The sequence below is a fragment of the Gossypium hirsutum genome, chromosome A08, assembly GCF_007990345.1.
Source record: "Gossypium hirsutum isolate 1008001.06 chromosome A08, Gossypium_hirsutum_v2.1, whole genome shotgun sequence".
NCBI classification, from domain to species: Eukaryota; Viridiplantae; Streptophyta; class Magnoliopsida; order Malvales; family Malvaceae; genus Gossypium; species Gossypium hirsutum.
The window spans coordinates 9596863-9610884 of NC_053431.1; the positions used below are offsets into that span (position 1 = coordinate 9596863).

The 14022-nt window shown below is 35.9% G+C and overlaps 1 protein-coding gene and 1 pseudogene across 3 annotated transcripts; both read left to right on the forward strand.

Annotated features, from left to right (window-relative positions):
- Positions 1 to 430: 430 nt before the first annotated feature.
- LOC107894766 (transcription factor bHLH155) lies at positions 431 to 7351 on the forward strand. Of its 3 annotated transcripts, none has more exons than XM_041075829.1 (12): positions 431 to 1359; positions 2031 to 2201; positions 2444 to 2528; positions 2641 to 2682; positions 3057 to 3116; positions 3779 to 3898; positions 4069 to 4873; positions 4967 to 5235; positions 5334 to 5435; positions 5810 to 5950; positions 6363 to 6488; positions 7030 to 7351. In XM_041075829.1, the coding sequence occupies exons 1-12, from the start codon at positions 1250 to 1252 to the stop codon at positions 7105 to 7107; spliced, it is 2109 nt and encodes a 702-aa protein (XP_040931763.1). In that variant the 5' UTR covers positions 431 to 1249; the 3' UTR covers positions 7108 to 7351. The 3 variants fall into 3 exon arrangements, with proteins under 3 accessions (XP_040931763.1, XP_040931764.1, XP_040931762.1); XM_041075830.1 differs by having other exon boundaries at positions 4970 to 5235; XM_041075828.1 differs by having other exon boundaries at positions 4069 to 5235.
- A 2324-nt stretch (positions 7352 to 9675) lies between these two features.
- On the forward strand, positions 9676 to 11641 carry LOC121204952 (pentatricopeptide repeat-containing protein At1g06143-like; annotated as a pseudogene).
- The last annotated feature ends 2381 nt before the right edge of the window (positions 11642 to 14022 follow it).

A 14022-nucleotide genomic window follows, 5' to 3' on the forward strand; every position in this document is an offset into this window, starting at 1 on the left:
AAAATTAAAACAACTTTTTTCTTCAATCTCCAAAATTGACCATCAGGTCGACTTTGACTAGGGTATATTCTACTTGTCAATGGGTAAATGATTCACCTATCAATAGTTGAATGTCACTTGGAACTAGCTAGCTGGACTTAAAAAAAAAAACTTAATGACTTAGTGACTTAAATAAAGACTTTCAAATAGTTCAGTGACTTAAATGAAAATTTTCCAATTATTTAGTGACCATTTTTTAACTTTTTAAAGTTAAATATTTAAAACATAAATTTACTAATAGTTTAATAACCTTGGGTGCAATTTACCCTTTAAATAAACAACTTTATTAACCTAGTGGAAGTCACTAAAATGCGCCTACTGCGTAGACTAATAAAAGGAGCTCCAATGACGCGCAGGATATTATAAAGTTACGCCGCGCCCAGTTTCGTGAAAAAAGTTGCTGATTTATTTAAAACGAAAAAAAAAAAAGAAAAAAGAAAGAAAAAGGCAAGCTGACCCAATAAAAATGGCGACAAATGTATCAGAGACCTTGAGTTCGATTTTTGTTGAAAGCTGCAATCGAAGAGTTCTTTAAGCTTTGATCATCTCTCTTTTTTTTTTCTCTTCTTTGTTGTTTCTTTTGCTTCTACTAGTTCAATTCCCTGCTGAATCTCGCGCTAATTTTCTTTCTTTGTGTCGCAATTTTATTTTTGAAAAAAACCGGATAAAATTGATCTTCAACGAGTTCCTCAATCCATGTCGTCTGATATAAGTTAGATCTTTCTGCAATATCTTTGTCGCTCTCTATAGTTTCTCATTTTCTCTATTCGACGACTGGAAAAAAAAGTTTCTCATCCTTTAGCCAAAAAAAAAAAAAAGATGGTCAAATGCAGCAGCTTAAACGGAGTTAATTGCAATGAGAGTGTCATGATTGATCTCACAAGTTTGATCTTGTAATCGGCTTCTGCGGCGAAAGTTATATTAGTCTGTTTCTTTTTTTCTTTTCCTTCTTGGTTAGAGAGGGAATGGGAACGGATAGTCTGTTGTTGGCAACGGTGAGACCGTCGATTAAACCGCGAGCGGGATTGAGGAGAAAACAGGCTGGAAGAGGTTCTTACAGAGGAAGCTAGGGGCTTTGCTGCAAACAGAGAAAAAACTTAGGTTGTGGGGGGTTGGTTTTGATTGAAAATTTGCTGTTTTTTAGGTTGAGTGAGGGGCGCTTTTGAACAGAATAAAAAAAAGTTGAATCCTTTGTTGAGGGGAAATAGAGATGGCTAGCAGTACAAGTGGATGTCGGTTGCAGCAGCTATTGAGAAGTCTCTGCCTCAATACTGAGTGGAAGTACGCCGTCTTTTGGAAGCTTAAGCATCGTGCTCGAATGTCAGTACAATTCCTCTTTCATTTTTTTTCTTTTTCGTTCTTTGTTTTAAGTTGATCATCATATTTGTTTAATTGATTATTTTGCAGTATTTCTTTTTCTTAGCATAGATTGCAAAAAAAAAAAAGAGTATGAACATGTTGTCACGCTCCTTGGGGTCAGCTAATTTGGAGTTTCTGTGCATCTGCATCTAATTATTTGGAGTTTTCTTTATGTAAGATGAATTGAGGTTTTGGTTATTTTTAGTTCGCTGTAAGTTGACTTGTTCTTAAGTCGGATTGGAATGGCTTTGACCCCGGAAATTGGCATAGGATATAATTCGCACATGCTTGTTTTCTTCCATTTACCCCTCTATTTCTAGTATTTAATTCAAGTTGCCAACGTTGTAGAAGTTCCTGAAATTAGCACACTTGCTTTTTAGCTTTTAATTCCCTTTTTTATCGAGAAAGAAAGAAAAAAAAAGGGCCAATACCATTTGATTAGTTCAGGGATGGATTCTCTTTTTTCCCCCCTATGATGTTAACATCCAAAATGTCATACTGAGATCATCAGGGGAGATAAATTAATAGTTAATCTGTTTTACCTCCTATCGTGTGGGATATTCCATTGGCCTATGGTGAAAATACAATTATGTGTTTGTTTGAGTGTTATTCTTAGTATTGCGTTATTGCAGGGTGCTGACTTGGGAGGATGCATACTATGACAACCTTGACCAACTTGATCCTCTGGCAAATCATTGTTTCCATGATACAATAGAAAGCTTGCACTCTGGACGCTATTCACATGACACCCTTGGTTTATCTGTGGCAAAAATGTCTTATCATGTATATTCTCTAGGGGAAGGGTATGGTTCCATCCACTGATAAGTGATAACTAAGTTTTTTGTTCAGTTTTTGGCATGATTTTGGCATTTTTAATGCAATAGTTAAAAAAAGGATACCCGGATGCATCAGGTCAAAGATAGGGTTTTGTGCCCTTTAAATCCTTGTGCACCATTTTTCTTAAGTGTGCGTTGAGCAAACAATCTCAGTTAGTACATGTAGCTTATGCAACAACTCTAGTTAGTACTCATCCTTTTTTTTACAGGATTGTCGGGCAAGTGGCAGCTTCTGGAAATCATCAATGGATATTTGCAGATAAGCATGTTAACAGCTACTGCTTATTGTTTGAGGTGATGAACTTTACCAAGTAATGATAGCAAACATACTGTTTCATAGTTGATTTTGATATTTTGTTTCATTGCTCTCATACTCTTTTCTGCCTTAATTGGGTTTGAATTTCAGTTATGTGATGGTTGGCAAAGTCAATTTGCATCAGGGATCAGGGTATGTATGCATTTTCCTCCACTTAAAAATATTTGCATTGCAATGTAATTATTTTGATGATTACCTTGGTTCAACACATGGGTGTCAACAACTGGTTAGGTTTCTCGGTAAAAGGTCAAAATCTTTGTGGGAGAGCTTATAATTTAGTGAAGGGATTTTACTCCACTTCAATTTTACAATTACTTGAGCTTGTTTATTTGACCTTAATTTATAGAGAATATAAGATTTAACTCTCTTAATTTGTCTATTGAGAGTTTAGAAGTAAATGCGCTTCAAAATGTAGTAAAAAAATCGTCTTTTATCTAGAATTTAGTTTCCTTCTTATATATATATGGTTACTCTGTTAATAGAAGTATTTGCATTTTTCCTTGTAGACCGTTGTTGTTATTCCTGTTGGTCCACATGGAGTTGTGCAACTTGGCTCCTTGAATAAAGTAAGATGACTTCCAATTATGTTGATGTATTTCTACTTTATCAATGCTCATCTGCGTATCAACTTTGAGGGTCTGGGATGGATATCTTTAACATTCTGAGATTTTTGTTTTGTACAAATGTATCTTGCTGGCTTGAAAGATGTTATTACTTTTGAGTCAGTGTCGATGAAGTATTTAGATTTTGAATATGTAGTATTTTTGTGTTGGTTGATCCTTGTAATTTTCATACACTTTTTGCATTATTTCTATTACTGGTCTATTTTCTTGTTCTTAGAATTCTCAACTCTATACTTTCTTTTTGTTTATTTTAAATGGAATACAGCAAACATTATGGTAAGAGACATTCATGACTTAATTTGTTGAAGTCATTTTTAACATGATAAAGAGTTATTAAAGCATGTCTTAATATGGCAAAACCCTAACATAATTTAATTATTCAGTTTCAATTATTTAGTGTGCAACTTTTTATGCAGTTCAGGTATTCGGTTAGGTTCTAGTAGATTTTCTACTTGCCTATATATTGGTGCTTCAAATTTGAAGCCTTCTCCAGAGTTGGTATTTTATTGTCATTAGTACTATTATGATGTCAAATACTCTAAAATTTTCAAGCTTATAGTTTGGACTGTATTTTTATTCTAGTTTTATTTAATTGAATGGAGCAGGTGTATGAGGATGTGAAGCTGGTGAGTCACATCAGAAAAGTATTTTTTGCTCTTCAAGATTCTTCCGTAGGGCATATAGCCAGCTCAATAGAATGTAGTATGAAAAATTTATTATTTAAGGTATGATTTACTTTTTCACTTTCTGCTTCTTTCTTTATGTTAGTGTGTACGCGTGTGACCTTGTACATAACTACATGTGCATATGTTTATGAAGCATTTTTTTAATTTCCCACTCTTTATTCAAAAAATATATTATATGGTAATAATAGTTTCTGCTCTTTATTTTGCAGCAAGGTTTTCCAGCAAAATTACTAGATTCAGAAGTTATTCCTTTAGATAATGCTGTACAAAAAGATGGACCAGATGGTTTATTGCCTGGGTTTTCACATCCCCAAAAGTACAGTGATAGCTCATTTGTTCTTCCACTGTCCAGTAATATTCCCGAAGGGGCAACTGAAGTGGAGAATAAGCATGAAGGGCTTCAGCTGTCCTCAATAGCGAGTGATTCCAACTTGGAGCATCAAAATCAGTTGGGGAGGCATTCGATAAATAATGAGGCATGTAAAGGGGTGACTAATGGGTGGAAAAAAATGAGTTTGGAACCAGAAAATGTCTATGCTAACAGTCCTGCTGTGAATGGCATAAATTTATTTAATGTTGCATTTCAAGCTGAACAGTATGGAGCTGGTCATGCATGCTACTCCTCAAACTTCCTTAGCTCTGCACTTAATGATACGGTTAAGCCGAGTAGTTTGAGTCCTTATCCAAAGGAGGTGCTGGACATACCCAAATCTTCAGACATAAAATTTCAAAATAATTCAAAGAAGTTGGGGAATCAAAATGATTTAATTGACATGGACTCAATAAACCCTTCCTTAAAGTTTTCTGCTGGCTGTGAGCTTTTTGAAGCACTTGGACCAGCCTTTTTGAGGAATGGTTTCTATGCTGATAGCCAGGTAGATAATGCAGAAGCTGGGGCCAATATTGAAATGCAAGAGGGGATGAGCTGCAGCCAGCTGACTTTTGAATCTGGCTCAGAAAATCTCCTCGAAGCTGTAGTGGCAAATGTTTGCCATAGTGGCAGTGATATGAGAAGTGAGGGATCTTTTTGTAGATCAGCACAATTGTCGTTGATAACCAGAAATACTTCTGAGCCTTCAAGCCTAACAAAGTGTACTGTTAATTCAGCAGGTTATTCAATTAATAAGTCCTCTCTCGTGGAAGATAGCAAACAGCACTGTCTGAATTCATCGGAGATATGCGGATCAATGTCTTCAAAAGCCTATTCTTCAACATGCCCTAGCAATTCCAAGCAGTTTGAGAAGTCCTCAGAGCCAGCTAAGAACAACAAAAAGAGGGCTAGACCTGGTGAAAATCCCAGGCCTAGACCAAGGGACAGACAACTCATTCAAGATCGGATTAAGGAGCTGAGGGAGCTTGTGCCTAATGGAGCAAAGGTAATTTTCTTGCTGTTTAGATGAGTGTTGGATTCTGATGGTTGCTGTTTATACCCTTATAAATGTCAGTCTGCTAAAATTTCAAGAAAAATCTACAGTGCAGTATTGATTCATTGCTGGAGCGCACAATCAAGCACATGGTCTTTCTTCAAGGTATCACTAAGCATGCTGACAAGCTTGGTAAATGTGCTGAATCAAAGGTAAATTGTCATGCCATTTACTGGTTAATGATCTTTGTGACTCAGTAAATTAGAAACTGGGAAGTTCTCCATGATCATTTTCAATTATTGGGGCATATGAATTAAATGAACTCATTCGAGTTTTGCTAGAATTTTCTCTTTAGGGGCTTGTAGACATATTTATAGATTATTGTCCTTTTTCATGTAATGGCAGCATAATTAATGATCACAAGCTGAAATCAAGTTTTGTCATGATTTTTCAAGTGCCTCTTAGTGCCAGAACTTGTCCGAAGTTGTTGGTATAAAATTAATAAGACTTGGTGGAAACACTGATCATAAACAAGAGCATACCATGTTTTGTTCTGTCAGTGAACGTCTTCTTTTGATTCTTGTAGATGCATCAAAAGGGAGCTGGCATGCTTGGATCATCCAATTATGATCAAGGTTCAAGCTGGGCAGTGGAAGTGGGAAGCCCTCTAAAAGTTTGCTCAATCATAGTGGAAAATATAAACAAAAATGGGCAGATGCTTGTAGAGGTGCGTATAGGGTCTGTGTAGGTTCATGAGAACTGTTCCAGTAGATGGTATTGTAGTTATTGTTTGTTAAGTTTATCATTTAATTGGTGGGTTCACTGCTAAGTGTAAATGTAGGAAGTTTTGTCCATTGTTTACTGGTTATAGTTATTGTTTGTCAAGTTAATGATTTATGTTATTTAGGAAATTTTGTTCATTATGTCACTGGTATCGGTCTATCAGAAATATGTTAGAAAATTAAGAAGAGTTAAGTGAATAACGAAGGGTGATTCTATGAGAATGTGACACCATAGCTTTCGTACAGTCAAAGATGAGACTTTATATCCAATGAAAACAAGATAAAATTTCACTTTTTACTCATTATTATTATTATTATTGTTCTCGGTGTTTTAAGTATTTTAGTTGATCCATGCAGCTGTTGTGTGAGGAATGTAGTCATTTTCTTGAGATAGCAGAGGCAATCAGAAGCTTGGGCCTGACAATCTTAAAAGGGATTACAGAAGCACATGGTGAGAAGACTTGTATATGGTTTGTGGTTGAGGTAGGGTTTATTCTCTACGATGAATTGTCTGGCATATTAAGGCTTGCACATGAATTTTATTTCCCTTCTGTAGGATAATTTGGGCATCTAAATGTCCATCTTTATTTGTTTAGTATTTCCTGGCACAAGATCCAAGCATTGCTTGCTAATTCGTAAATTTCAAAGTTCCATCTCCTACATTCTGGGTGCTGAAGATTGATGTCTAAATTTCATACACTGATGGAAGCAATTGTGTCAGACCAAAAAAACAGAAAAGGAAAAAATGTAATCAAGAGGACATGATCAACCTCTTGTAATGTGTTCTTGTCTTTGCATCTGAGGCTGTGGTCTGTGTTTTCTATCAGTTACGTGCCTGCCCAAAACATACACAGGAGATGCTGGTGGAACATGTTATTTGCTTCCTCTTGATATTTATGAAATTTATACATCGAATATATTATAAGCTATACCTCCTAAGCTCCATGCAGTATGAATTGCATTCCAAACAATTCAACTTTTAATCCTCTTATAATTTTGCTTCCCTTTTCTGAACACATTGCAGGGGAAGAACAGAGTTATGCATCGACTGGATATCTTATGGTATCTTGTGCATATTTTGCAATCCAAGGCTACAAGCTAGCAACAATGGCTTGTGAGGTTTTGGAGGCTGTAACATTGGCTCCTATTGTAAAATATCGTGAGTGGTTTGTGGTTTTTTATTGGTTCTCTTGTTTTTGCCTCTTGTGTTTGTCTCTCCATCCCATAAGAAATATATAAAGGAAGGGAAAAGGAGGGAAAGCAGCATACCTAAGAAAACATTTTGTAAAGAGTTTTTGCTTCTGTTCTTCATAGTTCGTGGGAAATGTCATCTATAATTTTCTTCCTTTCCAATCTTATTAGACCATTATATTCGGTTTGGACTGCCTTAACTGGATATTTTTCCTTTTGTAACTGCTTTAATCTTACGATTAAGAACGCTTAGATTTAACATTCACCATCAAAGAAGCTACTGCACATGAGAAAGAGAAAAACATCAAGATCTAAATTGCAGATTGCTTTTATATTAATGCTTATCAAATTAATGATTGCGTAGTTACTATAGTGTCATGGCATCATAAGGTTATTGTGATGAGCTTGGTACTTGTCCTGCTATCACCCTATGCTTCACATTTAAAAATTTATCATTTGTGATAATGAGCTAACGCAGGAGAAAAGGGAACCCTAAGTTGTCATTCTAGTATAGGTAAAAATAAAGTGCTTGCATGTAACATCCATGCATTGACATCTCCGTTTAAGTATAAAATCATAGTATAGTGATGATAATGTCTATACCCGAATGAAGTCGCCAATGTTCACTATAAAAGCTCGAGGAAGAGGAGGGGTCAACAGGCTACTTCGATGAGGGCCTCTGATATTGTCTTGAAGAAGAATTGAGAGTCAAGATTGGTCTGCATGTTTTTTGTAATGCCCGCATATTGGAGGAAAAAATTGGGGTTCTAGTTGATCATCAAGGAAATCAAATGCTTCTAGAGTTAGAAGCATATCTCCATTGCAGAAATACCAAACAGGTTTGCTTATAATCCCGTGTGTACCATGTAATTGGCTTACACCACCTTCAGAAATGTCAACAAATGATAGCTGGAAAGTACTGAGCGATTGGCGTGGGCTAAATTTAGAACTGAAGCAGGAAAAAGAAAAAGGGCAAAGAGGCTTTGAATGACAAGGATGGCGTTTAAAAGAAGCACTAGGTAGTGATCATTCATGCATGAGCAAGGCTACAAAGATGATTGGTCGAACGAATGAATAAAAAGATTAAAAGAACAAATTCATGCCTTCCGCCTTTGATACTATATATAATATTATAAAAATATTGAAAGGTGTAGATGTAGGTTGGGTTGATGGTTTAAGGCAGTCACACTGTGTGGGTATCGGGAGTCGTGAAGAGTATTCTTTTAGGTGATCGGAGAAGTCTAAGCACAGTTTTTGTAATAAAGGGTCTTTTGCCTTATTTGATTGAGAGGAGAGATTTTTATAGAGAGTTTGGAGTCTGATGTAAGCCCCATTGAGTAAAGACCTTACCATCTAAGCTTCAGGAGTAGGGTAGCCGTCAGTTAGGTTGACTTCAGTTGACCAGTTGGGATAGAGCTTTGCTCTAAGGAGTTGGTGCTGAGAAGTAATGAGAGGACGAGTGTTGATCATCCAAGGGTTTCCTTGAGAGGTGAGTCTCCCTCTATTAAGTCACTTCATTGAAGTGGGCACACAAATGGAGGTTGCTTAACAATCGTCTCCCATCAGAGGACGAGGTCATAAAGCGGCTTACTCTGATGGAAAGGTCAATGTGAATTTTGGCGAGGAAAGTAGCAAAGTGACATTTGGTTTTTCTTTATTTGACTCGTTTTCTTTGTTTCTTGTCGTCATGATATTATTGTCTAACACGTCATCCCTTAATTAGTGGGGTTTATATTGTGTGATGAACTCATGCGTCTATTTCATCGGTTCATAGGTTACTTTCCGGCTCAAATAACTATAAGTAGTGGTTTTAAACTGTACGATTTTCTTTTTCCCGTTTTCTTCTACTTTTGCGTTTTGCTGTCAATCATCCGCTTCTAGATTGTTACCTTTATTAATTTCTACCATGTTGAACCGAGAGCAGTGAGAAAAAGAAAAAGATGAGGTAGTTTTTTTTCTCTCTCTCATAAGCAACGCTGATTGTTAATGCAGGGTTTGGGGGTTGGTTGTTTAAGGCGGTTCACACTCTGTGGGTGCTGGAAGTGGTTTAAGAGTATTTCTTAGGTGCTTGACCAAGTACAAACAAAGGTTGTGTAGTAGAGTCTTGTATCTTCTTTGATGGAGAGGAACTGCTTTTATAAAATAGTTTGGAGCCTGTTGTGGGCTCTATTGAGTAAACATCCTATCGCATAAGATTCAGGATTAGACAGATTAAATCAATTTGTATTTTCATAGATTGTTTGGGCTTTTGAAGCGATAATATACTGTATATAGCTTACAGGGTGCTTGCATATGCAATCATTTGTATCTATTTTTGGCAGTTCTATTCACCTTAATCCTAAAACCTAATATATATTGTGGAGACTCGTACAACACTCTCGGCCCAGTCCCACAGCTAGTCTTTGGAAGAAAACCAATGTCTCTCAAGACCATAACTATCCTTAATCGTTTATCCATTCAGCCAAAACCTCTCGACACCCTCAAAACACCCAAGCTATAGTCGATCAAATTAAACAATGTTCCAAGTTGTACCAACTAGAAATGATATATGCCACTATGGTTAAAGCAAATGCGAACCAAGACTGTTTCTTGTCCAACCAGTTCGTCACTGCATGCTCCTCTTTTTGCCGCGTGGATTACGCGATTTTAGCCTTTACCGAAATGGAAAAACCCAATGTTTTTGTCTATAATGCATTAATCAAAGCTCTTGTTCATTGTCATCATCCCTTCTCAGCTTTAGATTATTACAAACATATGCTCAGAGCTCGAGTTTGGCCCACAAGTTTCACGTTTTCTTCCTTAGTTAAGGCTTGTTGTTTGGTTTCTGAATTTGGTTTTGGAGAAAGTGTTCATGGCCATGTTTGGAAACATGGGTTTAAGTCACATGTCTTTGTTCAAACTGCTTTGATCGATTTTTATGCGAGTGTTGGGAAAATTATTGAATCGAAAAGGGTGTTTGATGAAATGCCTGATAGAGATGTTTTTGCATGGACAACGATGATTTCTGGTTTCTTGAAGGCAGGGGATTTGGGTTCTTCGAGGAGATTGTTTGATGAGACGCCTGAAAGGAGTACCGCCACATGGAATGCTATGATTGATGGATATGGAACAGTAGGGGATGTAGCGTCAGCTGAGTTATTGTTTAATCAAATGCCTGTAAAGGATACAATCTCTTGGACAACAATGATCAACTGTTATTCTCAGAACAAGCAATATGCAGAAGCATTAGTTCTTTTCGAGGAAATGAGAAGATATAAGGTTAGTCCAGATGAAGTAACCATGGCAAGTGTTATCTCAGCTTGTGCTCACCTTGGAGCACTTGATACAGGGAAAGAGATACATGATTATTTAATGCTAAACTTTTTTGATCTTGATGTGTATATGGGATCTGCGTTAATCGACATGTATGCTAAATGTGGGAGTTTAGAAAGGTCACTTTTGGTGTTCTTTAAATTAAGAGAGAAAATCTGTTTTGTTGGAATTCAGTAATTGAAGGGCTGGCAGTTCATGGTTATGCAGTTGAAGCACTGGCAATGTTGACAGGATGGAGAGGCAGCATGTCAAACCGAATAGGGTTACTTTTGTTAGCGTTCTTACTGCCTGCACACATGCAGGATTAGTTGAAGTAGGCCGTCAGAGGTTTTTAAGCATGACTCGTGATATTCATCCTGCCTGGAGTTGAACACTTTGGATGTATGGTTGATCTTTTGAGCAAAGCTGGGTTGCTTGAAGATGCTCTATTCTTGATAAGGAGCATGAAGTTGGAACAAATTCTGTTATTTGGGGTGCACTGTTAGGTGGTGTAACTTCATAAGAATTTGGAATTGCTCAGGTTGGTGGATGAACTGATGGTTTTAGAGCCATACAACAGTGGCTATTATACTCTTTTAGTTAACATGTATGCTGAAGTTAATCGATGGGGCCAGGTCGCTAAGATCAGGCAATGATGAGAGAATTAGGTGTAGAAAAGAGATGTCCTGGGTCTAGTTGGATTGAAATGGAGAATGAAATTCATCAATTTTCTGCATCTGATAAGTCTCACCTTGCTTCAGATGAGATCTACTCGATTCTGACTGAATTAGATGTGCAACTGAAGCGAGCTGGCTATTTACCTGCACTTGGGTCTTTACTATAGAAGTTTAGTCTTCATAAGAGGAAACAGCATCAAAAACCAACCGCAGATTGTGAAAGTTCACGCAGCCGGCAGGGCATGTGATTGATGCTTTGCAGGGAAAGGCTCTGGATAGAGCTCTAGTGAAGCAAAAGCAAGCAAGCACGAATTCGATGCAGTTGGAACTTGGAAGGCTTGTGCATTGGTAAGCTCTTGAAACTGGTAATAAGATAATTTCTTTTTTGTTACTTAACTGCTTTTTGTTTTTATGGCATACAGGATGACTAAGTGCAGCATCTCTGTCCAAACTCAGGAATGAAATTCTTCTAACAACGTAAGCATCCAAATTTTTTCTGATTAACAGATGAAATTTCCTTCTGAAGTTTCATTTATGAGATTTGAAACACAAGAAGCATGTAATATAAGTTCTTTAGTTGGAGGGCAAATCATTTTGAGTAGCAGAAATGCTACAAACCCAATTTAGAACTGATATCTGGGAAAATTTTCACAAGAAAATTGATTTTATATGCATATCGGTTTGCATATTTTGATGATGTTGAAGGGAGTCCTAATTTACTTAAATTCCTCTTGGATAAATCCTTGATAGTGAGCCGAATCCCGATTCACTGAAATAATTGAAATACTATTGTATGGTGTGTTTAAAATGTTAAATAATCTACAAGTCTAAAATGTTATAATGAAATTTTTTATGTTCTTTCCATGTGGCTAATTCTTTTGACATAATATAAATGCAGGAAACATAGGCCAAATTCCTTTTAAGGGGAAGGTAATCTGGTTAAGAAGGGAGAAAAACTTGCATCTTGCTGTGTTAATTAATGCTTTTATAAAATCAGTGATGTAAAATTCTATCAGGCCTCAAACAATGTATGATGATAGAGAAGAATAAAAGATCAAATATACCGCTGAAATGGGGTTTTATCTCATGGTTCTAAGACTAGGAAATAGAAAGAATGGATTGTTATCCACCCTATCTAATGGGAATCAAACCTAGCCTTACTTACAAACTCTTAGAAGTAAAACACGTTTCAACACGGCAAGATTTATTCGAGTTTAAGTTGGATATGTTCCCGTTATTAGTTTGATTGTAATGATTGAATTTGATTATAATTATTCGAATATTGTATTATTTGTGAGAAAAGCCTGCTCCTCTCTGTTACACCTGAGGTGGTTCTTCAAATCAAAGCCAACTTCAACTCATTAGATATCAAATCAGGAGGCTGCCTTAAACTACTCTCAACTCCTATCCTCTTCTCTGCCTTCCTTTTCCTGAAACCATCTAGTTTACTTTTTTTTTCTTAATGTAAATTTTGATAAATTTATGTATATTAGTATACCTGTTTCCTCGTTTTCTATATATATGTGAGGGTTGGTTTGAATCCTCAACGAAGATGGTCTCATGTTAGGGTTTATCTTTTATTTCGAAAGAAGTCCAAGAAGTTTAAGAAGCATCTCGGTTAGTAGAGATATAATTTGCAAGCTCATGGGAGAGGTAAGTGGTACCATTGTTGCAAAGATAAGGCCTATATAGACTAGCCAATGGTAGTGTCCTACCTACTAATACCATATAAGAGATGGATTCAAACCCCACCAATGCCAAATGCTAAACATTTCTTTGTTGACAAGTTTCTTCTAAACTTTGTGAACTTATTGGGCTCTCTCCAAGTTGGGAGACAAAACTGAGATTAAAACCAACATAGAACCTTAGACACAATACCTCTATTGTTTAAGGGTTCATTAGTTGCTCAGCGGACACACCAAAGACTTAGAGAGTCGATCATAAAGTAAAATTGTGGTAAAATTACTGAATGTGTAATATCCAATAAATGTGAGACAGTCCTACCATTACCGACTAACAGAAAAGGTTGGTATACAAAAATTGGCGGGTTTATTTGGCCTGCTCCTTAACCTAGGGTTGGTGTCTTTGTCTAAGTTGAAAACACTTTCACTCTATAATATATCCATATAATGCAGCTTTTGTGGTAAACGATAATTTTTTTTTAAGAAAAGAAAAATTGATGCTGCAGCAATAACATATTTTGCTGAATGCACATTGGATCACTTCTACTAATCTTAATAGTTAAAAAATAGCTTAAAAAAATAATTCTATTATTACTCACTTTTGGAGCGTCCTATTTTTCATATTATCGTCTGAAATTAAGCGTTCAATATAAATTGTGGCCCCATTACTTAACCAACAACTTACTCTAAACAAGCCCTTTCTTTTGTCCTTCCTATGTCCATCTGTTGTTTTAAGCTATTATTTTTCTAAAATGCCATTAAAAATGTTACCTTTAGAAGTTTGAATTTTTTGATATAAAACTGTTGAGGGGTCAAAATTTGAGAGGGTTGATCAAAAAGTTAAAAGCGTTATTCAATATTCAAAGATTGAGCTTGATTTAACTCTTTTTAATTATTTAATATATTATTTTATTTCTATATTTATGTAATTTTATATTATAGAAAATTAAATTTATAAATATATAATAAATATTAATAAACAAAAGAATATGTGGGCAAATTAAAATCAACTTGAATTCATTAACAAATATGAATTGTATTGAACAAGTTAAAACTCATTATTTGAAATAAGATTAAATCTTAAATAAACATGAAATATACTAATACCATGCATATGCATAACCCATAAACCCTTTCATCAAGCATTACCATTTCATCTTAAATGCTAATCACTCT

Coding starts and splice junctions, on each gene's coding strand:
- LOC107894766 (XM_041075828.1), top strand. CDS start 1,250: ATGGCTAGCAGTACAAGTGGATGTCGGTTGCAGCAGCTATTGAGAAGT. Junction 2,529..2,640: donor GCTACTGCTTATTGTTTGAG/GTGATGAACTTT, acceptor TTTGAATTTCAG/TTATGTGATGGTTGGCAAAG. Junction 2,683..3,056: donor AATTTGCATCAGGGATCAGG/GTATGTATGCAT, acceptor TTTTCCTTGTAG/ACCGTTGTTGTTATTCCTGT.